Here is a 27,375-nt window from a genome sequence, read left to right as displayed (position 1 = left end):
CTAAGTCAACTAAGAGCTATTTGTCTGCTTTTCTGGAATGGTAACAGAATCCAAAGTGGCAGATATTGTGAAGCGTTAAAACATTGGTGTCCACATCTCAAACTTGAAAAATTCAATTAACTTGAGTTAAAAAAATATCAAAAGAATTAGGAAACGAACAAAATTTATAATTATAGAGTTTTCCGAATTGATACGCTCATTCTTTGTTAAACCAGCACGTCAAAGTGTCGTGGTTAAACTGGCGTATAACTTCTCAGCACTTGCATTCATCTTGTTAATAACTTACAAAATATACGGGCAAATGAAAATAAGTTTGTTGCCTTTTAATTAATCAATAATGTTTACTCTTGTCAACAGGCACACGGAGATGAGAATAACCAGGCCAGAAAATAAACTGTGGAACTTCATGATATTTAAACCAACCAGCTCGAAATAAAGTCTTCAACACTTAAATGTGAACACCTCTGCAGTATACATTCAGTAATTTTTTGAAAATCTTCGACATTATTTGAAATCTTACAGGCCCGGTTCATACGGTCTAAGTTAATCATGTAATCAATGAGCCAACCATAATTTTGTTAGCACAGTAAGAATTACAGGCCAAGCCTAAAACTACGATGCTTAAGTAAAATTTCACAAACTTTCCAGTGTAAAGTAGGAGTAAGAGCTCATTAAAAACATCTGACAAAGGGCTCTTAAAACCATCTAAAAAAATTAAGGCTAAACTAACACACCAAAAGATATAAGACAAGCCACACAGTCAGTGTGGAGAAAACCTGTCTCCTTGTCTATTATTCTCACGTTATGACAAAGGAAAGTACGGAGAGGAGGCTGGAGGGGGTAAGATTACTCTTCCTCCCACCTTCCCAGAGTTAATTTATTCAGTTTAGGTAATGACAAATGAAAATGGCCAAGCTTGAAGATTGTTTTTTATTGTTTTATTTGGATTTTAACTCATATCTGCTAATTCTTCTTTGTTTCAGTGGCAGAACTTGCTAGACATTTCTTCTTGGTATTTTGGTCTGAAGTGGAGGCGTTATTATGAATAACATTATAAACCTTAAGTGTTTGAGTAGTCTTTTATATCAATGGAGAGGAAATTAGTTTGGGAGGAGGACGCTCTTAAAAAAGATGATTGAAGGATTGTTAATGAGAGTTAAACGTTGTCTTTAGCCTGCGAACAGGCTCTCGGTGAGCCGAAGCGAGGGATGCCCCGATCGCTTCACTCTCCCATTTCTTTTGTTTTGCGCTTGCTGAATTTTTTTTTCCGTCCTCGCCGGGAACTTGTTCGCAGGCTACGTTGTCTTCAACTCTTCAGTCTGGGAAAGTAGGGGATTGCGGATTTCATTGACGATTATTATCAGGTGAGTGCAGGGGGGTTGGGGACAGGAATTACAGCTCTTTTAATAATCTTCATTTGTAGGGAAGCAGAGGATTTTGAATTGGAGGGAAGCCACCAGGCTTAATGTTCTTAGGGAAGAAGGAAAAATTGTTTACAAGACTTAAACTCCATTCCACAATGCTCTCTAGAAGAGTACAGGATTGTGGGAGGGGTGGTGTTAAACTCTAATTTTCTTCCTTGAGACAGGGCTGGATACTGAATGAAAGCCTTTTCTCACTATGGGATTAACCATCTTGGCATTACTGGCAGCTTTTAAAAAGGGTAATGTTGATAGGAGTAATACAAATTTAAATGTAAAAGTAAAGGACAACGACACAAGTTGAACCACATTCACTTTTCAGGTTTTGCAGCACATTTGTTTTTCTGTGTTCAAGTTTCTAGTTATTTATCATAGGAAGGTTTTAAGAGCTTATTGGAGTGAAATCTTTAATTTGCTCTTAGCGCCTTCTTTACATCAGTTAAGTTTTCTTTCGGTAACTGTGAAAATCCTGTTGCTGCTCAGTTCTCATATATGATTTTATTATATTAATATATCTACATGACCATGTCAGGATCGAAAGATGTACATTACGATGATTTTTCTGTTAAAGTTTTACTGCTGATTTCAAAGCATTTATTTTTAAGTGTTCCTGCACTTGTCTTGTAGCCAGATCTTTGCTGTGGTGCTGTGTTGTTGTTCACTTTCTTGACTATTTCTCATCCTGCCTGTTGATAGAATCAAATTTTAATAGTACATTAAAACGTGTCAGCTAGAATATCCAGCCATCTTGATCTCACACATGGTAAGTAACCCATATATACAGATAGTCATTCACTTTTACCTTGCCCAAGGTCACTGTTCACTTTCTTGACTTTTCCTTGGCCTACCTGTTGATAGAATCAAATATTTAATGGTAGATTAAAATACGTCAGCTAGAACATCCAGCCATCTTGACCTTGCACTTGGTAGATAACCCATATTTAAGCAATAGAGCACTTTTTCCATGTTTACATAGCCTCATCTAAACACTCGGAAGGCTAGGACAATTTGAGACAGTTATGCAAACCCGAGACATAGTCGAGGGTTTACATAACTTTCGGGAATTCTCCCAACCCTCCGAGTGTTAAGATGAGACTATGTAAACACGGAAAAGGTGCTCTATTGCTTTTATAAAAAAATTCTCAAAAATACGCGCAAATCTTAAATGTCACAACCTTGTTTACATACTCTCATCTTAACACCCATCAACCAATGAGTGTGCATAGTAGCTCAGTTATTTTAAAAATACATATATACTGATTGTCATTCATTTTTACCTTGTCTGGTGTTAGAACTGAGGCAGTAATCCTCCATGTTGCTTGCATTCAGTTTTTTCTCGTCCCGCATCATGACTGACATAGTAATTCCCCACAATGATTATCATTCAGCTTTATCTTGTCCAGTACCTGGAGCGGAGTAATTTTCCATACTGATTGTCATTCAGTTTTGTCTTGTCCAGTGTAAGAGCTGAAATAGTAATTCTCCATACTGATTGTCATTCAGCTTTGTCTTGTCCAGTGTTAGAACCGAAACAGTAATTCTCCATACTGATTGCCATTCAGTTTTATCTTGTCCAGTGTCACAACTGAAATTGTAATTCTCCATACTGATTGCCATGCAGTTTTATCTTGTCCAGTGTCAGAACTAAAATAATAATTCTCCACACTGATTGTCATTAAATTTGATCTTGTCCAGTGTAAGAAATGAAATAGCAATTCTCCATACTGATTGTCATTCAGTTTTATCTTGTTGAGGTAAGAACTGAAGTAGTAATTCTCCATACTGATTGTCATTCAATTTAATCTTGTGCAGTGTAAGAAATGAAATAACAATTCTCCATACTGATTGTCATTCAGTTTTATCTCATTCAGTGTCAGAACTGAAATTGTATTACTCCATACCGATTGCCATGCAGTTTTATATTGTCCAGTGTCACAACTGAAAGAGTCATTCTCCATACTGATTGTCATTCAGCTTTATCTTGTCCAGTGTCAGAACTGAAATAATTCTCCATACTAATGGTCATTGAGTTTTATGTTGTCCAGTGTCAGAACTGAAATAGTAATTCTCCATACTGTCATTCAGTTTTATGTTGTCCAGTGTCAGAACTGAAATAGCAATTTTCCATACTGATTGCCATTCAGTTTTGTCTTTCTCCATACTGATCATTGTCATTCAGTTTGATCTCGTTCAGTGTCAGAACTAAAATAGTAATTCTCCATACTGATTGTCATTCAGTTTCATTGGCTTCTATGGTTTTCATGCGGTTCAACGATACTTAAATTCTGGCAAAAATGATTAGCAGTCATTTATTCCACTTTATTTGAATTACTGCAGTTCTTAGTTGAACTTAAGAAAAGTTGCAATGAAAAATAGCATTTTGCAGAAATATAGACCTTTTATTGAGAATTTAATGTGTGAAGACATTGATTTCTCAAGTCCTCATAAATTAGAAGTTGAATGAAAGTTTAAGCAAAGCTCAGAAACTCTGTTTCCCAATACCAGTGTGCTGTTTGACACGATATAAGTTTCCAAAGTGGGATTTGCAAAATCTCGAAAAGTGCTTTCTGTGGTAATGTTGAAAAGAGACAAATGTTTTGAGAGCTTAGAGAAATTGCTCCAAGTTAAAAGCAATGTCAAACAAGGGCAAAGGCCATGAAAAACTTCAAGCCACATGAAGATGATGGCAAGAGTCAATCACGGCCACCAACCTAGAGTCCATTGGTGTCAGTGCCACTTCTTTCTCTTCATTCCTTATTGTCTTGGCCACTAAGTTGAAACATATTTTGTGTTTAAAATCTTGTGATTGGCTATCATTCTGTCTGTTATGGCTAAATAAAATCCAGCAGCAAAGTGAAAAGGGACCAATATGGCAAACTGGTGCAGCTCATACATATGTTAGCAATTTTCTTTTGCAAGTAAAAATAATTGAATGTTTTTTCTATACCTTTCAGCATTGTATAATTTCTCATCTTATCATTATTATGGAAATCATTTTGGTCCACTTTAATGGTTACATCAACTACTATTTTCTTTAAGACTCATTTGTTCACCTTGAAGAGATTTTAATTAACCTATGTAACAAAACGTTTAGTTAGTACGATAATTTTAAATGTAATGAATACAGTCTACTAATTTTAAGTATCACAAACAGTATGCTATACATTTAGTTAATTAAGACAGTTATGTCAGTTTAATTATTACTTAGCTTTGTATAAGATTTAAACCAGGATCTCCAATTGCCAGCCATAGATGTGTTTTTAGAGAATTTTAGAGAACAGAGGAATTGTCTTGGCAAAATAACATTTCCATATGATAAATGCTATCACAGCTATTGGCAGCTAGCTTACATGTAGCTTGACCAGAGTAATTCTTTCTGGCTATGATTTTGCATAATCCCAAAGTCAAAAGCCTTTTATGACAGCAAAGACATCATGTCCAAATAAGCAGTCATTATACATGTAGTCCAACAGCATCAATTCATATTCACAGGCAATTGCCTAGTGAGATTTAAACAAGTCCATCAGCAATGTTGAAGACAGTTATTTGGTTATTCCAAAGCAGCCCTAGCTGGTAACAGGTTAACATTCCGTTGACACACAAAACTAGTACCAATACAGCCCTATAAACAGAGCTGTATATACTATCCCTGGCTCATTTTCAGTTTAAAGATCCCCTAGAAAACTTGAACCAGGTGTTACCATTTGGGTCCAAATTAGTCAAGCTAGCTTTATCTTGTAACTTAGAGAGAGGAAAGGTGAACAATTTTTGTGCAACAAATCTTTGCCTTGAGCACAGATGAAGAACCTGAGGGGAGTGGTTTTAGGAGATAGATAAAATTAAATCTGTTTCAAGAATGGTCAGCCTGAAGGACAATAAACCAGTAGATTCTGATCAAGCAGCCATACATGTATAACTGCAAGACCTTGTCCAAGTGTCTGTTGAAATCAGCATGTTGAAGAATATTTTTGACACTACCACGAAAAATGACAGCATTTTTCTGAGACAACTCCAGCTCTCAACCATTAAGACACCTGTTAATCACAAAATTGCATGGTTACTGTCATAAGAAAGAGTTGTTCATAATATTGTAACCAGTACGCATGTGCAAAAGCAATGTGTTAATTTAAATGACAACTAAGAATAATGAATCGTGAAAAACTCTTAGGGCAATGATGTAAATGCCCACAATAATTATGTGACAATTCATCAATTTTTTTATTTTAGCCACTATAGAATTTATGATTTGTAATTCTACACACTGTATATACTCCCAGGACTTTAGGGATACAAATGCAAAGGCTCTCAAGGAAGTGGCTGAAAGGCCAATTGGAGGATTATGTGCAAGAATTAAAAGGTAAAATTGCTGTTTTGAAGGGGAAAGTCAAAATTTTGGAAGATACCATTACGAAGGTGGCTGTGAAGGTGAACAAGAGCGAGCAGTATTCTCTTTGCCAAAATGCAAGAGTTTTGCGGATGAAGTTGACGAAAATTGTGGCTAAATTTGTAACGTTATGCAGGGAGAAATTTGTTTAGACATCAGTGATGATATGGTTGACAGTGCTCACCATCACCTGTTTTTGGGAAAACAATTATCATGAAAAATATTTTTGAATAAAAAAAAGAAAGAAAAGGTAGCACAATATTTAGATTAGAACTTTTACGATAGTATACATTGAAAATTTTCCACATTATTTTTAATTGTAATTAATTAGTAAAAGCTGTTTAATGTTTTAACACCCATAGTTTTGTCCCCAAATAAGCATCCAGTCTTTACAGGGAGCTTGTAGATTTTTTAGACACATAAATATAGTTAATATCATTTTTAACTCAGAGTTCATGATTATGTTATAGTTCTGTTGACATTCAGTCATTGCTACTGATACTCTTTGAAGAGACCCATCGCAACCTTCCTCAAATTGAAACATCAGACTTAAAAAGAGGGCATCACAGCTAATGTTGATGCAGTGAAATCAAACAACAGTGTGTAATCCAAAACTCAGTCCATGCTGGAAGACACATTGAGTAATTGATGACTATAAAAGTATGCAGATGATGTTCCAGACCTAAACATGAGCTGACTTTACATTAATATAATTTCCAAATTCATTGAAGTAAGACAGTTGGTTACACAAACTCCAACCCCTGCCTACTGTGGTCAACTCATCACAGAACGCGATGCTAGCAATTTGGGCCTTGGCGCTGTCAGTTCTAGGGCACCGACAGATGGCATATACAAGAGACCACTATATACAACCATAAAGAAAGAGATGTTAGCCATTGTCTATGCACTGCAAAAATGGCAACTATAATATATTTTTCTATGGCTGACATGAGAAGGCCAAAAGGCTTCACAAACTACTCGAGACCATCACTTGAAATCACAGGGCACCAAAGCACTCACAACTTATGCTCCTCAGAACTATGGACTACAACACTGAAGTGCAGTATACCCCAGTCATTGCACCCAGCACCTGGCAGAGATGTCAAGTTAATCATTATCTACACTGTAGGCTTTCTTAACTGTTCACTTCATTTTTTATTTTAATATTCTTTTATGCTGCAAAGAATTTTGACATGTTCCACAATGTCAGATTCCCCATATGTTCAAGCACTAATGAGAGCATGTGTAATTAAAATTTCTCTGAATTAGTCTACAAGAATACTTTTTGTCGATTTCCACAAAGATGCATCTTGTTGCCACCTAATCAATGCATTTTGACTTTCAAGACCAAATAGCATAACTCTTCCATAATGTAACATCATTACTGATATGAAAATGGAGGAATGTAAGATGCCTTTTTTTTTAGTAATTGGGTGGATAAAATAATTAGGCCTGTCCACTTGTTTGCCTTTTCCTGTGCCTCTAACTTCGTATGCATAATAATTGTAAGGCTTCAGGTTCTCCTGTTGTCCCTCTCTGGGATTCCAACTTCTTTTGGCCCATGAGTTGTCCAGATGGAAGACGTTTTGCCAGTTTTATTGTTGACTGGATGGAACTTGCCACATTGAAAGGAGCTTTCATTTCAGGCAGTTGTAATGGCACGTTTGGAAGTTGAGGATAATTGCTTTGAGAATCCACTTCAATTGTTAGGCATCTTTATTTCTTTGATGTACCATTTTTTGGCAGGCTGTTTTTTTTCTTTTTTTGTACTCTTCAGGGGCTGTGCAGCCTTCAGTTAGCAAACAATATAGCAAATACTGTGTCATGTTCCCTGTTGCTTGTTTTGCACCTGTTTGGTGGTGTTATTGAATTGCACTTGTGGAGCTGCACTTGTGAAGTGTCAATTGGTTTGTGTTTACACAACATCTTTTAGATTTGTGCTTAAGGACCATCTGAGCCCTTTGCTAGACTTTGGATTACCTGTACCCATGAGTGTTGGTTTATCTGTGCCATCCAGATGTTTTTGACTTATAATTCACTTTCTGTCTAGTTGCTTTAATCATTGTTTATTAGCAGTTTCTTATCCTTGCTATCACAATTATATATCAACTTGTTTTTCATTTGTGTTATTTTTGTTTATTCATTCATTGATATTTCATTTGTAACTATTTATTCATTTAGGTATTTATTTAATAATTAATTATTTTATCACTCTGTTGGTTAACTGTCGGTCAGGTGGCACAACTAATTTTTCTTTCATTTCTTGTCAGTTAGTTCTGTCTCTTTTCAGGTGTGTTCCAGTCTGAAATGTGGTCAGAATTTTTCTCCTCAACCCCAATCATCTCCAACTCTCTGAGGACAACTCAATTAAATACTTTATATTTTACCTACGAATCTTGCGATACTCCAAAGTCAATTAGCTTGTTCCTCTTTGTCAAAACTATCTTGAAACTGGTTATGGAACACAGCGTAAAATTCAAAATATAAATTTTAAAAATTTTCTCCTGTGCCTCACGTTCTCCCACAATGCAAAATTTGGTCATTTCACGTTGTTGTTTTGCAGAGGATGGCAAAGAAATGTACCAAGAATTATAACGCACATGCACAGCCATTGTTCTGCTCATTAAACCTTTTGTTTAGCGACGTTCCTATTGTCCTTGTGGTTTTGTTAAACTCCCTACTGCTTCCCTGGTGAAGAGCACCAGTGTTCTTGCATCTGAAGTGGATAGTACTGTGTGTACCTACCTTGGAGGAAGATGGAAATGTTGGGCTTCCTCCAGTCACATCTGCCACTTTCCTGCTATTCCTCCTTTAGAATTGACTGGGTGCAGCAGATGGCTGGCTTGTCAAAAATCTCTGATCATCCTCAGGTTTCTTCAATAGTCATTGCATCTCGAAGGATTCTGGGCAGGCCTAAGGTCAAAAAAGATCCTGTGACTTCTGAGATGTCAAAATCCCCAGTGGAATCGAGGATTACAGATAAGTCTCTTTCTCTTTAAGATCTCTGATCAATTGCTTTATGCTGTGTTGATTATGGGGAGGGGGGGGGGGGACGGGGTTCTGTCTTAGTGAGTAATGCAATATAAAGGCCTGCAATATCAAGTTTTCCACTTGTATGTTTCCATTTTTCTAGGATCATTAAAAAGCTGACCAATTTCTTGATGGGGCATGGATTGTTGTTGCAAGGTCAGATCTGCCAACTTGTCCTGTCAAGGCCTTGGAAAACTACAGCTCAGCTGCACAAATCAACTGCTCTGAAGGTTTACCTCAGTCTGTTCAGTCTGTTCAGAGCCCTTGAGATGTCAGAGCCCTTAGGATTACCTTAACAAGAGCTCCAGAACTTATAAAGGACACTATTTGAGGTTGTACATGTACTTTCATAAGCTGTTATTGCCTTAGGCACCTTTGTAATTGTTGTATTGGCCCGACTCAATAAACATGCGGCCAACAGTCAGCACACAAAGTTCTCTGTTGCTGTTTTTGCATGGGTTTGATTGTTTTAGAGAATTAAGATGAGAGCAAGCTAGATCTTGCATCAATATAAGAGCATTACAGTTTTAAGAGTAGTTTTTGAGTGTCCTGCCTTATGACTATCACAACAAACAACAAATTAACATAACCAATGACTTGACAAGTAGAGGCAAATACACATTGGCCAAATGAGCACAAGAACATGAATGCCACCAAGTTACAATTGGTATTTCTTAGGAAACTGATTCAAGGTTCGCACTCTTTTGAGCTTTTAAATTTCCATGACTTTCCATAACCTTTTCCATGATGTTTTTGAGTATCCATGACCTATGTTAAGCAGTTGTTCCCAAAGTATTGCCAAAACAATCTATTATTTACGGTATTTTCCCACATTCTGACTGGTTGCCTGACTAGTCTTGTTATTTTTTCAACTTTTGATCTTTTTGCCTTTTTATTCTCAGAACCATGACTTTCCACGACCCACACTTCAATTTCATCACTTTCCAGGCCTGGAAAATAAAATTATAACATTCCATGACCTTCCACGTTTTCTATGGCCTGTATGAACCCCACCATTGCTTTCTACATGAGTAGCAGCGTGAAATTTAAAAATGGATGATAGCAGGGTATTTTTAATACACTCTATCACTGCTCATTAAAAATTTTAAAATGGATGACAGAGTATTTTTATCGTCCAATCTTTAGAGTGACACCTGTAAACATCTGTTTCCTCCTTTTAAAGAAATAATTTGCTTTTTGTTGGATGATTAAGTTTAGAGGCATATTTTAGCACCCGGTGCACTGCAGGTGTTAAAATATATCCAATAAAACTTTACATGTTTAATTACAATTTAGAACAACATAATAAATATTTTTTTATTTTTTTATTTTTTAATAAAACATAAAGCAACATGATAATTAAAAAAACCTGACAGCACTAACTTCATCAGATTACCTTGAATGTAATCCACATCAAGCAACTCAACCCACACAACAGGGTTCGTACCCTTTTTCAGAAACAAATTTCCAGGACTTTTCCAGGGCTTTTCCAGGACTCAGATTGATTTTTCCAGGACTCTAAAATTCACGTTAACCCTTTCACTCCCATTATCTTAATGTTAATTCTCGTTACTGTCTGCCATACATTTCATTTTTTTTTTCTTGAGTTTAACAGATTTCCAGAACTTTCCAGGACCAGTAGCCCTTTTCCAGGACTTTCCAGTCCTGGAAAATGCCACAATAAGATTCCAGGACTTTCCAGGTTTCCCAGGACCTGTACGAACCCTGACACAATGTAATCACACATGGTGTCATGATACTTAGCTTCCAGGGGCTGGTGATTCATTTTTACATCAAGTTCAAGCTGTTGTACTGTCCTGACAATCCACAAGCTCAAACATCATTCTGTGGTCTTCTATGTCAGATGAACCATTCTCGTTGATCCCATGCTGTCTGTTTTATTCCTTAAGCATCATGATTGTACTCGTCAAGAATCGTGCCTGTTTTAGAACACCTCAAAGAATATTTCATATTTAGTTTCATCAATTCCATACAAAAATTTAACTTATGACCTAGAAAGCTGTGTGCAGACTTCTTAACATGTACAACATTCCCTGGAAATGGCCTCTGGTCTGCCTTTATACATATCAAAAGCATGGATTTATACAATGGTAAATTAAAACATCACTCTCCAGAGCAACAACATGAGCTGAAATGGAACAAAAAAATAAAACTCCAATGGGCCTCTTCACTCTTCTGAGTGTTTTTCATTTCATTGTGGGTCTGTACGTACATGTAAAGTCCCAAAGAAACGTTCAGTGTCCTATGACACAGAAACCAAAATTTAATGTTTCAGCATAAGTCCTGTCACTGGGTGAGCCAGAAAAACTCTACAGCAAGGATGGAAAATAATTATTCAGTTGTCATCTATCAGGAAGGACTTAAAATTAAGTCTCTTCAGTGCCAGCTGCTAGCATTAACCAACTGCATACAACAAAATGGGTCAAATGAAGCTGTTAAATACACTGTATCCACAGGATTCATACAGACATCTGTCATCACATTTTCTTTAAGGACTATTAATTAATAAAGACAAAGATTTTCAAGCCCAGACAATTCAGCCAATGAATATTTCAAAACTCATTATAATCAGGATAAAATTGGTCAAGGGGAGTTACAAAATGCAAAATACTCAAAACCTTGTTTAGTGGGGTTACTTGGGTACTTCATATAATGGTCACTTATAAATCTGGTATCCTGCAAATTTACTTTTTGAAACCAAAAACTTAATATGTTCTTCTCGAGTTGTCCATGTCGATAATGCTTCCCAAGCCATGTGTGGTGGAAAAATATAGTTTTAATGCTTCCTGTAGTCTAATAATTTATTACTCAAGAACTTATCAAGAGAATTTAAGTGCAAGGGGTAGAACTCCAAGACTTCAATGAGGAAAAAATTTTCCTTTTAAGTTTTGAAGGCCTTCTCAAACATCTTGCAAATTTTCAAGGACTTTTTAATGCCTCTGAAAGCAATTGTGATGTATTCTGGTTTGAGCCCCCGAACCTTAAGAAGTTCTGGTTCAGCTGCTAACTTTCTTGCAAAAAAACTGGCTTTTTGAGACCTCTACCTGGTCCCTACAGATTTCCAATGACCTTACATGGGGTGAGTATCAGTTGCTTGTACTTCGGGTAGAAGACACACATGCTCATCTAATGGTGACTGTAAAGACTATGGATCAGAAGTCTAAAATTCACCTGCTGATGAGACGTTGAATAAGATTTTGTCAGGATTTAAAGATGTTATATGCACTGTTAACAATAACTATAATGTCGATGTTTGGAGGGTTTGGGAGGGGTATTGGCTGGGGGTGGTTAGTTGATGGCCTAATGGTAGGTCAGTTGGACTCTGGATTGATAGGTCCAAAATTGAGCCCAAGCTGAGATCATTGTGTCATGTCCTTGGGCAAGACACTTAACTCTCCTAGTACCTCTCCCCTCCATGGAGTGGAAATGGCACTGACAAATTGTGAGGGCAACCTGACAAAAACTAGGGGTAACCTGTGATAGACTAGAATCCCATCAAGGGAGAGTGGCAACACCCCTGGGCACTTCATGTTACATAGACCAGAGTGGTGCCCTGGTACTGATGACCCATCTAGCTCCTCCATATCCCTAGGGAGTGGAACAAACTTCTCTACCCTGTAGTCAGTGAAATGATCACCAGAGTATTCTCGTTCTGAGCTGCAAAGACCAGAAGAAGGATTTAATGGCCTATGTAAAGCAAACCTTTTACCATAGAAGTTTAACCCCCTTGACTGGATGTACCAACAGAACTTTTAAGTGAGGGAGGGAAAAGGACATTGGTTAACATGCACTTCAAACAGACAGTTACACAACAGATGGGTGGAGATGTCAAATGTCAGGTTGGGATGAGGGCAATGGTGAATCATGGAATGGAGAGGGGAAATTGGAGAGTGATGCTCCGCTAGAATGGTTGTACAGTCAGGCTGATTCAAGAACCTACAATGAAGGATAATCCCCTAGTAGTGATGTGGTCAGCACATGGTGTAGCAGTAACCAAGGCTATGATTCAGATCTCAGAAGGAGTCCTGTTTTTGCTATAGGAAAAAGACAGGCAGCCTTTGTAACAATGGTTATTCCTTTTGATATTTAGATGACACATCTGACAGAGATGAAACTCGGCTTTTGATTTTTGTTGAAAATTGAAGAAATAATGCATTCCATGCTCAGTAGAAATAATGTTACATGTTCCAGGCCATAATGGCAGTAGGTAGGATGGAGAGTGAGTCATGATGGATGATCTTCATCAGAGACATTTCCATCCTTTCAGCATTCAGTTCAAGATGTTCAAGTGTATCTCTTGCGAGAACTACAGTGCAAGGATTTTCTGGCTGCAATGAAGTAAAATCATCCATGCATTCAGGAGAAGAACCAGGTGATGAACTGACACATCTTGATGAAGAAGAGGCTAACAGCAATCACATGAACTGAGGAGGATTCACGTTGTTTGCTCAAAGGTGTTACAGCAACAGAGATGCCGCACCTGCACCCCTGCCTGCACCACCACCTGCGCCACCAACTTTGCCTCCTACCTGCAAACTGCCAAAAAAAAAGGAAAAAAAAAGAAAACAACTGCATTGCCTCCACCTTTGTTACTGTAACACCTTTGTGCAAAAGCACATGGTGAATCATTTCCAGTTCATGTGACTGATGTAAGCTACTTCTTCACCAAGGTGTGTCAATTCATTGTTTGGGACTTCTCCTAAATACATGGAAGATGATGCTTTGTCACAGCTAAAAGTCCTTGCACTGTAGTTCCTGCAAGAAATACACTCAAACATCTTGAGCAAAATGTGAAAAGGATGGAGAAGTCTCTGAAATAAGAAAAGATCACCAACCATAACTTACTTTCCACTCCAACTGCTGCTCTTTTATGGCATAAGACATGTGACATCATCCCAAACAAGCATACAATATCATTCCCACAATTTTAAACAGCCAATCAGAAGCTGTGCATCATCCAAATGAGGTGTGTCATCTGAATATCAGGTAGAAATAACTGTTGTTTTATTTGACCCATCTTTTTCCTATCACAAAAAAAACTCATTCAGAGATTTGAATCCTGACTTTGGTGGCCACAACACTGTGTGCCAACCAAAACACTACTGAGGAATTGTCCTTCACTGTGGATTCTTGAATCAACCTGACAGTAAGACCAAACTCAAGGGGTACCATTCCCTGATTTCCCCCACCCAATTCCACAATCCAATACTGCCCTGGACCCAATCTTCCACTCCACGTTTCCAGTCATCTGTTGTAGAAGTGCTTGCTAAAAGTGCATGTTAACAAAAGCCCTTTCCCTCCCTCACTTAAAAGTTCTGTGGTATATCTAGTGAAGGGTGCTGGACTTAAATGGTAAAAGGTGTGTTTCACACAGGACACCAAATCCCCCTTCCAGTCTTTGTGGCTAGGAATGAGAACATCCCAGTGATGTTTTCACTGGCTACAGGGTATAGAAGCCAGTTCCATTCCTAAGGGATCAGAGAAGCCAGATGGATAATCAGCATGGGTGCTCAACTCCAGTCTCTGTGACATGAAGTGACTAGGAGTTTTGCTTCTCGCCCTTGATGGGATGCTGGTCCACTGCAGGTGACCCCAAGCAATTGTCAGGTTGCCTTCACAAATTGGCCAGTGCCATTTACACTCTTGGGCAGAGAGAGGCATTGAGAGGGTAGGATGTATTGACTGAGAACATGACACAGTGAACCCAGCTTGGGCTCCATTTCAGACCTATTGATCCAGAGTCCAACTGACTAACCATTAGGCTATCAACTCACCACTTCTGGCTAACACCGCACCAACCCCTTCCAACAATGGCAAAACAGTTATTGTTCACAGTGCACACTTGTGATCACACCTTTAAACCACAAAGAATTTTGATTCAACAGTTTGACAGCAGGCCATACATCATTTTAGATATTTCATACGAAGCTAAATTTGACCTGCCTTGTTACATGTGTTTGGTTGATGATAGCAGCTAGCAATGAATGAACTTAAATGTTCTGACTTACCAAAAAAGCATGAATAGTTCTTTCCCAACTTTCACACTAAAGTTGTCTGGTATACCCACTGGTGGGACTTATAATGGAACATTCCAGGTTATGTTTTACAGGACAACCACGACTTCTTAGAGTCTGAGATAGAAAATGAAATGGAAACCACCTCCATTAGTAAATAGGTAGCACATAGCTGAACTTATTTGCTCATCCAGGGGGAAGTAGAAAACCTCCCATTTTCTTCACACTACTGAACCCCAGGATATATTAGCTCTAGCAATATGAGACAATAATTATTAAACTCAAAATGGACAATAAGAGTATACAGTCATTGGGTGTCTGGGCAATTCTCACAACACGATCACTCATCATATATTTCATTATATGCTTTTTAAGCTGAGGATCAGTGATGTTTGTGATGGTCGTGGAATTTACAGTAGAGGTAAACTTCTTGTTACCCTTTATTTGTGTGTAGAGGCTAACCCCATGAGCTGTTAAGTGATCCAGTAATGATCCTGTGTCAGCCTTAATTTTTGTGGCACAAAGCAGATGCAGTAAATGTCATAACTGCTGCATGAAAGTTTCATTGACTGCCTGGGCCGATACCCATTCTAATTGGTAGCTGTATTAGATTTGTTTTAGATGCCATGTAATACAATAAAATAAATAGACAATGCAATATCCAACAATCAGTGTACAATGGAAACCAAATACAATTGGAGAGAATGTTTTGCAAATTTACCCAAGTGCAAGTAACAAATTAAAGTGAAACACAATGACACAACTAGGAAATTGACTTGAGGCTAAGGTTTGCCCATGTACGTGGAGCACTTTTTAAGACTGACAACTTCTTCTTTGATGTAAGATTAAATATCATTGGCAGACCAGCTGTGCACAGTCGTACAGTTATTACACTGTAAGCCTACAGTTATTTTGGAAAGTCTGATATCTGTCTTTCAACATACATGTACAGTCCTACCTTTCTCAGCTTGTTATTTATAAGCAGTTGCTTTATGGACTTGTCATCAGGGTACCGAATTGTAACAACACTGAAATACCAACAAGACAAACTTTCATTTTAATAGCTGCCCCGCAACGTACACAATTGTTTAACATATGAAATGAGCTCATCAGCCTCGCTCTCCCTTTCCAGGGCACTTTTCTGGTAATCACTTGTTCTGTGATCATCACCCTATACGCTGAAGCTACACTGTTCATCAAGTATTTTTGTTATACCTCCCAACCCAAATATGTTTTCCGATTGGAAGAGAATCTGTCACATGTCATGGGTTAAAACTTACTAACTCCCTAGGGTGAACAAAACTCACTAACTCCCTAGGGAAACCACAACTTGAACTTTCGACTTGCACGTGATCAGGTCGTACACCTTTGAAACTGCGGCAAATTTATGAGGCAGCTGGCATCAAGCAAACGATTTCTTCACAGTATCACAAAACACTTAATGACTGGCCCCGCAGGAAACAGTGAGTTTTGTTTCCCCTCGACCTCAATGTTCCCCACGGCTTCGCCTCGGGGAACACTGAGGGTCTCAGGGAAACAAAACTCACCGTTTCCCTTGGGGCCAGTCATTAAGTGCTTATTATTCCTGGTAACTGACAAACTTTCTTTCAAGCCAAACAGAAGGATGTGGGACCAACACGCCCATGTGAAACCTATTTTTAAACTCTGTACAGTTGTCAAATAATTAATGTTCGCATGAACTTGTCTTCGCAGAAGAGGGAAGGTTAAAAAAGCTTACATTTGATCTTATCACATTTTCCAAGCAGTAAATGAGCTTTAAACACTTGCACCGAAGGAACAACTGGTAAAAACAATTGTACATGTGGATCAACTGGTGAACAGTTCATCATGATGACTTCGTATTCAAAGGAATGCAGCACTGCTTTCAACTTAAGTAACCGGTGTTCACAAGTTTATAACTATGACGTATCTAAAACAAAAATGAAATGAAATGCAACGCACAACGTGACCGTTTCACCTCTTTTTACAACGAACGATAGAGAGCGTTGTGAACAAGTCAAACAGACTCGGCGACGGTCGACAGAAGCTTGTAACCTGGTTAAACAAATATATCAAAGCTAGCTAAAGCTATGTCACCCTCATCTTACCATAAACTAAAGATTAGCAACATGTTTGTTCAAAAAAACGTACTTGGTTTAAAATCTCCCGCGCCTTCACATGCACAACATTTCCCTTCTTCTTCCCAGCGTGCACCGAGTGAACGTCTCATTTTGTCAGCGGTTTGCCACAAACGAGGGTAAGTACTTGAGTGTAACAGTCATAAAGTGGTTTGTGAGCGCACGCGGGAGATCTTTCTGACAAAAATTGTATACCAGACCCATACTACAGTGACTACAGTAAGTTCCATTTGTCGGTCAAGATAGCAAATCGATAACAGGACCGAGAAAATACAAGGGACTCGCGGAATATTCCATTTTTTTAAAAACTTGATCATTGGATAATGCACTGATTCAAGAGTTTTCGGGTAGCTCGAGGAAAACTGCGAGCCTCGAGGAACATAATATCAATGTCCAAGGACAAACAACCGAGCATATAAGTGGGTCTGTTGCGTTGATTATTCCAAATATTCCCATGAAACCATCAGAAGGTGAGTAAACGAAGAGCTCAAAAGAGAAGAACTCGATGGTGCGTGGGGCAAAAACTTCAAAGTCTTCAAACTTCTAATATATTAGCTTATTTTTCTTTTTTTTTGTTCGTAAAACACAGGAAACGGTAGAGAAAGTAGCCTGTTCCAGGCTTTCGGTAGTTGGAGACGAATGCCCTGCCCTGTTTTCTTTTTTTTTTTTGCGTTGACGTCCCTAGCTACGAGAGCCTCAGAAACAGGCTATAGAAAAAGTAATCTAGGGTCACCGAGCATTCAAGATCGCTCAATGAACAGAAAAATTCTTCAGTGGCCACGGTATTACTTGAAGTGTAGCAACCTCGAGTAGTGCAGCAAGGAACGAAGGCTGGAGGAACGAGATTTGAAGGGGCACATTCGACTTACCAAATTTACGCAGTTTTTCCCGCGTGTTTCCTGTTATTGATCATGAATTTTGTTATAACATTGTCAAAGCAGCCAGGTGGATCCGCAGACTACTTTTAATTACAATTACAGTTTAGCTCAAGTAGCCCCAGAACTACTGCGCGAGGTATTCGCTGCGAGGAGCACTCGAGTTTCATTCTATCAAGGAATCTGATTGGCCAAGGAGAAACAAAAGTTTTACGTCACAGAAATCGTTTCCTGGCTCGGGTTCGCAGACGTTATTTTCGGCGGAGACAAGCGACAGCCGTGAATACGTCTGCGTTCGCAGGCTAGCTCTCGCTAGTTGACGCATACAAATATTGTAAAGTCATGTGTCTATCCGCAAATTGACAATTAACAAATAGCCCACGAGGCGAAGCCGAATAGGCTATTGACCCGTGGCCCTTGAGGGCGAAGGGTCTAATTGTTTTAGTATCACCCTGCTAGTCGGACAGGAAAGGCAATAATAAAGTTAGCAAATGCAAGTTGAAGAAATATTTGTTTGGGAATAAAACGAAAGAAAGCGTCACGCTCGATTGCGCCAATTTCGCTACTCGAGGACTATTACTAATAGTCCTCTAGTAGCGTAGCCAATTAAAATGCAGGATTTGCATTAGTCTACTAGTTGGGTGATGATACTAATGAAAATTAGCCAATGAACGCGCGAGAATTTCGGCAGTTACGTTATTGTAAAAATCAGCACGTTAGCGCGATTGAGAGGCTTGTTTCCAGGTCCTATCGTGTGAAGAAAGAACGCCTGGAAGAAACCGGTGTCGGCCAAAGTTCACCGGAACAACATGGCAGTTGAGTATCTAGCAAGTGTATTGGAAACGTACAGAGGAAGAGAGAAGTTAATGCGAATTCTTCAATATGCCAGTTTTTTGGCAAGTGGAGGGTTACAGAAGTTGTCGCGTGAATCCAGTGGGGAGAAATTTCGAATTTTTGCTGAAGCGATAAGCGAATGTCGGACGGTCCTTCGTTTGTTCGATGACGCTGCTATGTTTTCGTACGCACGCAGTTATGGAACTGGTAAACAGGTAAGTAATAGCAAGAATGGAGAGTCAATCAATTCGTCAATCGGCCGGTAGGTAGTCTTTGATCGATTATTGGTCGTCAGTCGATGATCAGTAGATCAATCGGTCGGGGTATGGTCGATCAGTTAAGTTAGTCGGTCGTTGGTCGCTCGGTCAGTGAATCAGTGAGTCAGTGAGTCAGTGAGTCAGTCAGTGAGTCAGGCAGTGAGTCAGTGTGTCAGTGAGTCAGTGAGTCAGTCAGTGAGTCAGTGAGTGGGTGAGTGAGTGAATGAGTCAGTCAGTCAGTCAGTCAATGACAGTGAGTCAGTCAGTCAGTCGATGACAGTGAGTCAGTCAGGCAGACAGACAGACAGACAGTCAATTAGTGCTCAAGTCAGTCAGTGGGTCAGACAGACAGACAGACAGGCAGTCACAACTAATTTCAAAGTAAACATTAATCCATGAATCATCTTTTTTTTTTTAATGAAACATGTTTGTAAGATTCAGGGGAAAAATAACAACTATGAATTATTTTTATTGCATTGCTATATACTGTACTGGGATGAAGGATGTAGTTTGTCATTCTTGCAGGAGCGTGATACCATTGTCCGCTGGAGTAATCTTGTTGACATCTTCTGTGGTTTGACTTTTTACCCTCTTGAGCACATTGCCTGGGCAAGGGACAAGAAATTACTTCATGGCAAATCTGACAAACTGTGGGACTGGTCTCTTTACTGCTGGATAGGATCACTTATAGCTTGCATTGTAAGAGACTTATGGCTTCTCAGAAAGCTTCATCAACAAGAAAAGAACAAGCAGCTATCCAGGTCAGACTTTTTTGGATGGTGTTTTTAAGTTACATGCAACAAACTAGGTAGCAATGTTTACATTTCTATGTGATCATCAAGGTAGACTAAACTATTGGAAGTTTAAAAAATTGAAAAAGGCAAAGAAAAATTCCAGGGTGTTAAAAAGGATGTTTAGAGTACTTGCAAGGTGGAAAATGTAAGAAACTTACTGTCTTGAGCATGTAATTTACCCTCTTATAATTGGTTATTTTAAATAATGGTAACAAAGATGTGCATTATTGGTGAGTCTGAAAACAACAGCTCTAGAATATTCATTAGTTGTTTAGCTTGTATGTTAGTTCCGTAAAGAATTGGTGGTACAAAAGATTAGTTGTCTCCAAATGTCTCAAAATTGTTGAAGTTCTAACCATAGTTAGAACTATGTTCTAACCATAGTTAGAACTATGTTCTAACTGGCCAGTACAGGTACTGGGTAATTTTGAAAATTTATTGTTTCATTCTTTTGTCCAGGACACAATCAACTGATAGCAGCATTCCACAAAGCCACAGAGAATCAGGCAGTTCAACAAGGCAAGATCAAATAAGATTTCTGCAGAAACGGCTCTTCATCTCTGTCGTTGGGTTTACTGCTGACTTAGGGATGGCAATCAACTGGGCACCCTCTGGAGTTCTTTGGGCAGGAAAGCTATCAATTGGATCTGTTGGTCTTCTTGGGACAATATCATCTCTTTGCGAGTTATACAAATACTTCAGACCTGCATCTGCAATGCCTGATGAAGCTCTGGGTAGCATTTAATGTTACATGACTTGGTCGCATTTACCTTCATTACTTATCACTTATCCCTCATTCGTACTTAGCACTTAATGCTTTAACCTAGCTCATCAAAATTGTATAAACCTACTTTACATGTACATGTATGTATATAGGTGGTAGAACTCTAACAAGAGCTGTTTACAGACCAGAAGAGTCAAAGATATACATGTAGTTGCACTTATTTAATTTTACTGGTAAGACACTAATAATTGCTTTACAGAAAGAGGTATCAAAAATCATACAATGGTTGGTAAATACACCACGTCTCATCAGATTACTAGATAAACACAGTGCTGAAAATATCGACCATTGTTTATTAAATATTCAGTGCATACGCAATAAAAATAACTTAATTATTTGCCCATAGACTCTGAGAAGAAATGAGAAATCCAATATATATGACACTTGTATTACCTTCATAGTCTTCATAGGAAGATAATTTAGATTGGAAAGTAGGATGAAGGGAGGGTTGCTTTACAAATGTTTAATTTACATTCATTTGCATGTGTTTCTGATAGCGACGCTAAAACAACTAAAATAAAACAGTGAAATGCTTGACAAGGTTATTGTTTTCAATTACAAATGGCAAGAAAGGTAGAGTCTGTCTAATTCCTCTGAGTTGAAGGAACCTGGTGGTCCATCCTTGTTAGTACTCCAGTTAAGCATGAAATAACTACGAGTGCTTACAAGCATGTGATTCTTTGACAGCAGAATGCTGACACTAATTTATCTGCAGAAGGGAAGGGAAGGAGATCTACTGCTCAGTGTTGTCCACTGTAGCCACCGCTTGGCCTATTATGTGTTTTGGGGGATGGCAACTTTCCCAATTGGGTACCACTGTATTGTCAAGGGAACATGACAGAAAATGCCTAGGGTAACCTGTGATAAGCTAGGAACTCTCTTGGCTCTATGCCTTGTGTAGAAGTGACTCTAGATATGCTTTTGTAGGTAAGAATGTTGAAATATCTGCAGTCAAGCCAAAGTTCCCTCTCTAGCAAAGTTTATGTTGGTTTCCATAGCATCAAGTGACTGAGATGTATCACTCCTCTCAAACTGGTCCATCCCTAAGCCCCCCCCCCCCCCCCTAATAGTTTAGGTACTCATAGGGGGAGAGAGACGGTGCCCTTCCCAAGCATGCCACATACTACAGACACGAACTCAATCTGGACTCTAACCAACTGTTAGACTATCATATGACCCATAGAGACAACACAGGTAAACAAAGGATCACTAAATGATCGTTTTATTTATTTCAATTAAGTTCATTCTTTTAATATTTGTGCTGTGAAGCCTCAAAGGCTTTTCAGAGCTGCTTTCCATTGCTTTACTAGTGACGTCTTATTCTGTTTCATGTTTTATTGATTTAGTTTAATGCAGTGATGCAGCCATATATATAAAAACTATCTAATACATGGAATTAGATATCTCGCTGGTACACTTGAAACTTGTACTGGATTCCATTGTCTCCTTGCATCTCACTTGGAACATCAGAGTCACTAAAAGTTAAAAAGAGACAATAATGATTGACTTTATTTCATGCACAGTTTGATTTATTACTCTAGCAAACTTCTTGGTCAGTATTTGTATTGATTTTATTGACAGTGAGTATCCCTTTTAGTTCTAGGTTGCTAACATTTATCCAGATTTTGCTGTCACTGTTAGTCTCAAAAATTATACTAGGTCTTGAATTCAAATCAAATACAAAAGGAGAGATTATTGATATCAAACCTTCAGAAGCTTCAACTAATGACATTTTTTTGTTTGGAATTGATTATTGCAGCTATAAATAACTTTATCCTTTATCTCTTGTCATGCCCGTACTTTACCTATAGCAAGCAGCACATGCCCTCCCCCCCCAAAAAAAATTATTTTGCAAGTAACATTTAATTGAAGTTCACATAAGCATACATCACTTAGCACCGCTTTGCTAAGCCACTCCATATTTCCAACTAAAAACAAATCACACTGCCATGATAATAAACTTAAGGCAATTTTTTTGTGGAAGACTGACCAATCTGCTACAAGCAATGCCATCTAAGCATTGCAAGAAATGATCTGTCTTGCATGTAAGTGGTAATGTACCAACCTGATTTCCTTAAAAACATTTTTGTCAAAGTCTGGAAAGTGCACATCACAGTTGAAATCTTCCAATACATGTGTAATGTACAGGCGGTGCGCACTAGGATGCTCCAAGGCTTCCTGAAGGATTGAAATAACATGATTAGGCAGTCATGAACACTTTACTTAATCATGTACATTTGTTGTTCCTGGTAATCTCATTTGTCAATAACCACCATGATCATGATTAACACTAATACGGTTAACAGCCTTGAAAACTGTCATTAATTGCCACCATAATGGATGTCTAGTTCAACTTGACATAAAAGCCAAGAGGAATGGTGGCAAAAAAGGTTAGCACTCCAGACCATAACTATGTCCAGACCCTGGATTGAGCAGTCAAAAGTGGAGCCCTGGTAGGAGTCACAGCATATGGTATCTGCAATTTTGGGCAAGACACTTGACTCTCACAGAGACTCTCCACCCAGGTGTATACAGCGAAACCTGTATTAAGGTCATTCCTCACATTTGCATTGTGCATCCTTACTGTGCATAATTTATGGTGTCATTAGCGCGCGCTTGTGCGCACACATATTGAAAACATGACAGATTTGCCTTGATAGTGAGCTCTGTCAGTTGAAAAATGGCTCTAGCTCACTAACGAGCACGGGCACCCCAATTTTTTTTCCAGTCATTTTAATCAACTAATCATAAGCTTTGAGTGAGAAGAGACTGATGTAATTTCTATTGCCGAAAATTGAATAAATAAGAAAAATAGCAGATACACTGTGGTCTTTTCTATTTTGCAGTCGGTAACCACGTCAAAAAATTTGGTTCAAATTTTTAATCAAGGATTTAGCTTTCTGTCTGAATCAAACTTAAAATGTTTATTTGTGTCTGACACAATGTATTGATTGTAGTTTAATGCATGTTGTTATGAGTCTGGGCTCACAAAGATTTTACAATTACTGGGAATGCGTTCTTATAATAAATAATAAGCATTAAATAATGCCAAAATGGGGCATTTTCAATGCCTCACTGCTCCTTAATGAGCATGGGCACCCCCTTTTTTATTTCAAAATTTAAGTTATCATATGACAAATATTCAGTGGACAAAGTTTGAACAAAAAGCTATTGTCTAATTAACTCATGTAACACAGTGTAACACAGTGTAAGATCAAAGACAAGTATAGTACAATGTCTAATCAACCGATGCATCAATCTGGAATAATCACTTAGCTTTAGAACGAGATTGTTGAACAATGTTAAAGGAGTCTCAGCTGGACTTTTAGAAGTAAAAAGCCCTTAAAGTGTCTGCTTACTGCAGGTTTTGTGCAACAAAATGGCTTGATATTGGTGCCCATGTCTGCTTAACAGAGGTGTCTGCTGAATGCTGGTTTATTTTATTGTAAATATGGGAAGAAAATTTTAGGACTTCAGCTTGTGTCCACTTACTGGTAATAGAGGTGTCCGCTTAATATGGGGTCCACTTCAGTTAATAGTCTAATTAATTATTGGCAAGCTTGCAACCCGATTGATTACTGTTCAGTAAGTCTTTGGCAGTTCAGCTTCCAGCCTCATCAGCTTTTCACTCTCCATGCAATTTTGCAGGGTGACATTGTCATCAGTTTTTGTTAAATTTATGCAGAAGTGAAAACCTACCTTGTAAACTGCTGCTCCACCAATAACAAAGATCTTCTCCACAGACTCTGTGAATGAGTCAGTAGACAACAGGTCAAAGGCAGCTTGCAGGCTGGAGCAGAGGTGGGTGCCTTCAGGTGCTGTACTGCAAGTAGAAAGAGGAAACCAATGTTTTCAGTGATGCACATGTAAATGCACTGGGCTCAAAGTAGTCCCTTTCAGAGAGGTTAATCTTTGTCTCCAGGATGGGATGCATGTCCATTACTGGCTATTTTCTACACCCCCCTACCCTACCTAGCATTAATTTTCAGGTTGCTTCAATGGTTTACTGGTTCACTTCTCAAAATAACATAAAAACTGAAAAATTAATTTCCCTTGCATATAATAAATAACATGGTCTGTAACAGTTTCCAGAAAAGAAAAAAAAATGAAACAGCTCCTTTAAAACATTGTCAATAATCCTCATGGTTTCTGTTTAGACTGTTTGATAATTTCCATCTGTTTTTTTTTTTGTTTTGCTTTTAGTTTTGGGTAAGTTTGACATAGTTCACTAACAAAAAATTATACATGAAAAATTATAGCTTATGAAAATATCCTAATTGCATTTATGTGGAGTTTAACAACTGTACCTCAGGCTTTTGCTCAACAGAATATTAACTCTGTCTCCTAGAGGTCTGTGCTTTCCTGGTATGGATTCCCATGTCTTTCGACCCATGATAACAGCGTTTTGTTTACCTATTACAGAAAACCAAACAAACACAATCTTTTTAAAATAACCTGAGATGTTGTTATTTTGTATGTGAATGCCATATGGTCAAATTGTTTAGTAAACGTGATAATTATACGAAACATAAAACATGTTTTACATAATAATATTCACTTGAACAGACTTGTACATTGTGCACTTCCAGAAAATATCCATATCAATCCTATTGAAGGTCATAATTTGGAAATGTTGTGTGGGCAGGAGGAAACAAGAGTATGAAACTATACTGATAATCTTCTTCTGACAGTTTACTTCCTATCTTTCAACTTGAAAATGGTGTCACGACGACTCCGAAATCTTGTTCATTCTTACTGCTAATTTTCACTTGATGAAGGGCTTCAAAGCAAAAACTATCTGTGGTGAAGTATGAATGTTTTCTGAATTTAATAACACAATACACCAATGAGAATGTTAGAGCAATGTTAAATTCAAAAGAAGCTCAACAAAAATGGGGTTTATAATGATTATGAACCCCATTTTGTTGAGCTTATTGGAAGAAATTATATCTTTCTTTAAGAGCTAAATCTAAATTCAAGCCTATGTGCATGGACAGTTTGGTAAGGCTTCTTATCAGAACGATATTAGAATGTTAAGATGAGGGATGGGGGGAGGGGGTATTTTTGGGAAGGTTTACCTTACTTTTTAAGGAATGGGGATTTATTATTTGAATCTTACTTTACATAGCTCACTGTTTACCTAGGGAAAAATAGGAGGCTAATTAAATTACTATTGAGACATGCAAGGTTAAAGATCAGGGCAGGGTTTTTCTGAAAACAATTAACGATAATCTAGGAGGTGATTGTGGTCTAAATTTTACTTGTATAGAGGTATGCGATTACTCAACACAACACTGGAAGGAAGCCAAAAGAAAATCTCACTGAAATTATAAAGTGAAACCAAATTTCATGTCAATCCTAGATTTCTTAAATTGTACTTTGAACAACCAGGCCCAAGTATTTTACCTTTAGTGGATACTCGTTTTGTGAGATGTGAAAAAAACCTCATATCTCCACTGAGAACAAGAACAACAAAAGAAGTTTGAATTCATACACAAGTTTAACTACTGCTGAAATCAAATGGTAAATTATTAGTCCTTTTTACTACTGTAAAAGTGTTTCATAGATAAAAGCTTTTAAACCAAGATTTAAGCCTGCCAACAAAGCTTTATTTTGGTGACATAATTATGCTGGCATATGTAAGCATAGTGGTTTTTTTATTTATTTATTTTTTTCAGTTCACTGATTGGTACCGGTATATTGGTTTCTTCCTTAGAATTGAAAATTCAGAAATCTAAAAATTTAATTGAAGGTTTGTTGTCAAACACATCCATCTATTTGGACTGAAAGTAATCAAAACAATTAAGCATCAATCAATCAAACAATGACAAGACAGAACAAAAATAACAGAGAGGTCATATTGGAGAGGAGCAAGAGATGGGACACATTTCTTACACCCCGTATTTTTTTGTTACATTTTACTGATCTTTTCTTCAACGGTTTGCTAACCCTAATATATTTCTTGTACTTTATTTCTGCAATTCGGATATTTTTATCAATGTGTTGTTGTGGACGCCCCACCTCGTCCATACCCTTTCCCCACCCTGCATATACATTTATCCCCCTCCCTTCTCATCTCAGTCACGCCGTGGTTTGAAAGAAAATGCATCGAAAAAGTAGAAATTACACCTTGGAATTCCCTATGTTGCAAAAATGCATCTTTTACAGGACAAAGAGGCGTTCAATCCTTCTGATTCCCAAGTACGAGTAATACAACTTCATTCGAATTTCGAAGCTTTCCTGAGCTGCTTCACTTCTACTGCTAGCAGTACATGTAGGACGTGAAGCTATGCGCAGGATGAAATTTGAACATCGCGCAAAGAATTGAGGTAGAGACCTAACTTCCATGAGTAGAAATCGACTTCTAACTCACTTTCCAAGCAAGATCTCCATTGTACACTTCAACTAATGTAAGTTCATGTTAAATGTTGATGTTGAGTGCAAATCACTACTTCAGATCGTGAAGTTTTCTAAGGGAAGCAAGCAATTACACAAGTATTGTTTTTCAAACTTGGCTAAGTTAAAATTGTCGTTTAGCTTACGGCAGTTTCCAAGGAAGAGAGTTGTTCTTCCCAATTCCTCCGTTTTTTTCCACAGCTACGACGCAAGCAAACTTTCGAGCAGAAGCCATCTCCGTTTCTGTGTTCAAAAGCTTTGGCGGGAAACGAAGCGAGACAGAGATCAATGGAGGTCAATCAAGGTCAATCAAGCGTAGCGTTAATATTCATCAACTAAGAACAAATTTGATTGGTCATCATTGTTTCGTTGTATTTCTTAGCTCAAATATGATTGGTTTTCAAATCAAAGCAAAACAGACACGAAG

At 38.1% G+C, this 27,375-nt stretch overlaps 2 protein-coding genes and 1 long non-coding RNA gene across 5 annotated transcripts; 1 reads left to right on the top strand and 2 right to left on the bottom strand.

Moving 5' to 3' along the window:
• Positions 1–1,081: 1,081 nt before the first annotated feature.
• LOC145479404 (uncharacterized) lies at positions 1,082–17,671 on the bottom strand. Of its 3 annotated transcripts, XR_014048422.1 has the most exons (7): positions 16,979–17,671; positions 15,829–15,898; positions 14,865–14,987; positions 8,551–10,789; positions 2,699–2,827; positions 2,224–2,269; positions 1,082–2,107 (listed from the first exon to the last, which is right to left on the bottom strand). It is a non-coding gene; the product is annotated as an uncharacterized LOC145479404 (long non-coding RNA). The 3 variants fall into 3 exon arrangements; XR_014048421.1 differs by having other exon boundaries at positions 8,551–14,987; XR_014048420.1 differs by having other exon boundaries at positions 8,551–14,987; positions 17,022–17,671.
• Positions 17,672–18,608: 937 nt separating this feature from the next.
• LOC145479391 (peroxisomal membrane protein 11C-like) lies at positions 18,609–21,114 on the top strand. Its single transcript, XM_081457744.1, has 3 exons — positions 18,609–18,932; positions 19,500–19,735; positions 20,228–21,114. Exons 1-3 carry the CDS (start codon positions 18,693–18,695, stop codon positions 20,511–20,513), a joined length of 762 nt encoding a protein of 253 aa, XP_081313870.1. The 5' UTR covers positions 18,609–18,692; the 3' UTR covers positions 20,514–21,114.
• Positions 20,538–27,266, bottom strand: LOC145479392 (dihydrofolate reductase-like). The gene is made up of 6 exons (XM_081457745.1): positions 27,095–27,266; positions 25,959–26,008; positions 24,860–24,965; positions 24,252–24,375; positions 22,618–22,730; positions 20,538–22,027 (listed from the first exon to the last, which is right to left on the bottom strand). Exons 1-6 carry the CDS (start codon positions 27,181–27,183, stop codon positions 21,949–21,951), a joined length of 561 nt encoding a protein of 186 aa, XP_081313871.1. The 5' UTR covers positions 27,184–27,266; the 3' UTR covers positions 20,538–21,948.
• Between the last annotated feature and the right edge of the window lie 109 nt (positions 27,267–27,375).

This window comes from Orbicella franksi, chromosome 2, assembly GCF_964199315.1.
Source record: "Orbicella franksi chromosome 2, jaOrbFran1.1, whole genome shotgun sequence".
NCBI lineage: Eukaryota > Metazoa > Cnidaria > Anthozoa > Scleractinia > Merulinidae > Orbicella > Orbicella franksi.
The sequence above is the reverse complement of the archived record's forward strand: the minus strand, read 5'-3'. Positions and strand labels throughout refer to the sequence as shown.

Coding starts and splice junctions, on each gene's coding strand:
- LOC145479391 (XM_081457744.1), top strand. CDS start 18,693: ATGGCAGTTGAGTATCTAGCAAGTGTATTGGAAACGTACAGAGGAAGA. Junction 18,933..19,499: donor GTTATGGAACTGGTAAACAG/GTAAGTAATAGC, acceptor TCATTCTTGCAG/GAGCGTGATACCATTGTCCG. Junction 19,736..20,227: donor AAGAACAAGCAGCTATCCAG/GTCAGACTTTTT, acceptor TCTTTTGTCCAG/GACACAATCAACTGATAGCA.
- LOC145479392 (XM_081457745.1), bottom strand. CDS start 27,183: ATGGCTTCTGCTCGAAAGTTTGCTTGCGTCGTAGCTGTGGAAAAAAAC. Junction 24,376..24,859: donor CTGTTGAGCAAAAGCCTGAG/GTACAGTTGTTA, acceptor TTCTACTTGCAG/TACAGCACCTGAAGGCACCC. Junction 22,028..22,617: donor AATGTTTTTAAGGAAATCAG/GTTGGTACATTA, acceptor TTTAACTTTTAG/TGACTCTGATGTTCCAAGTG.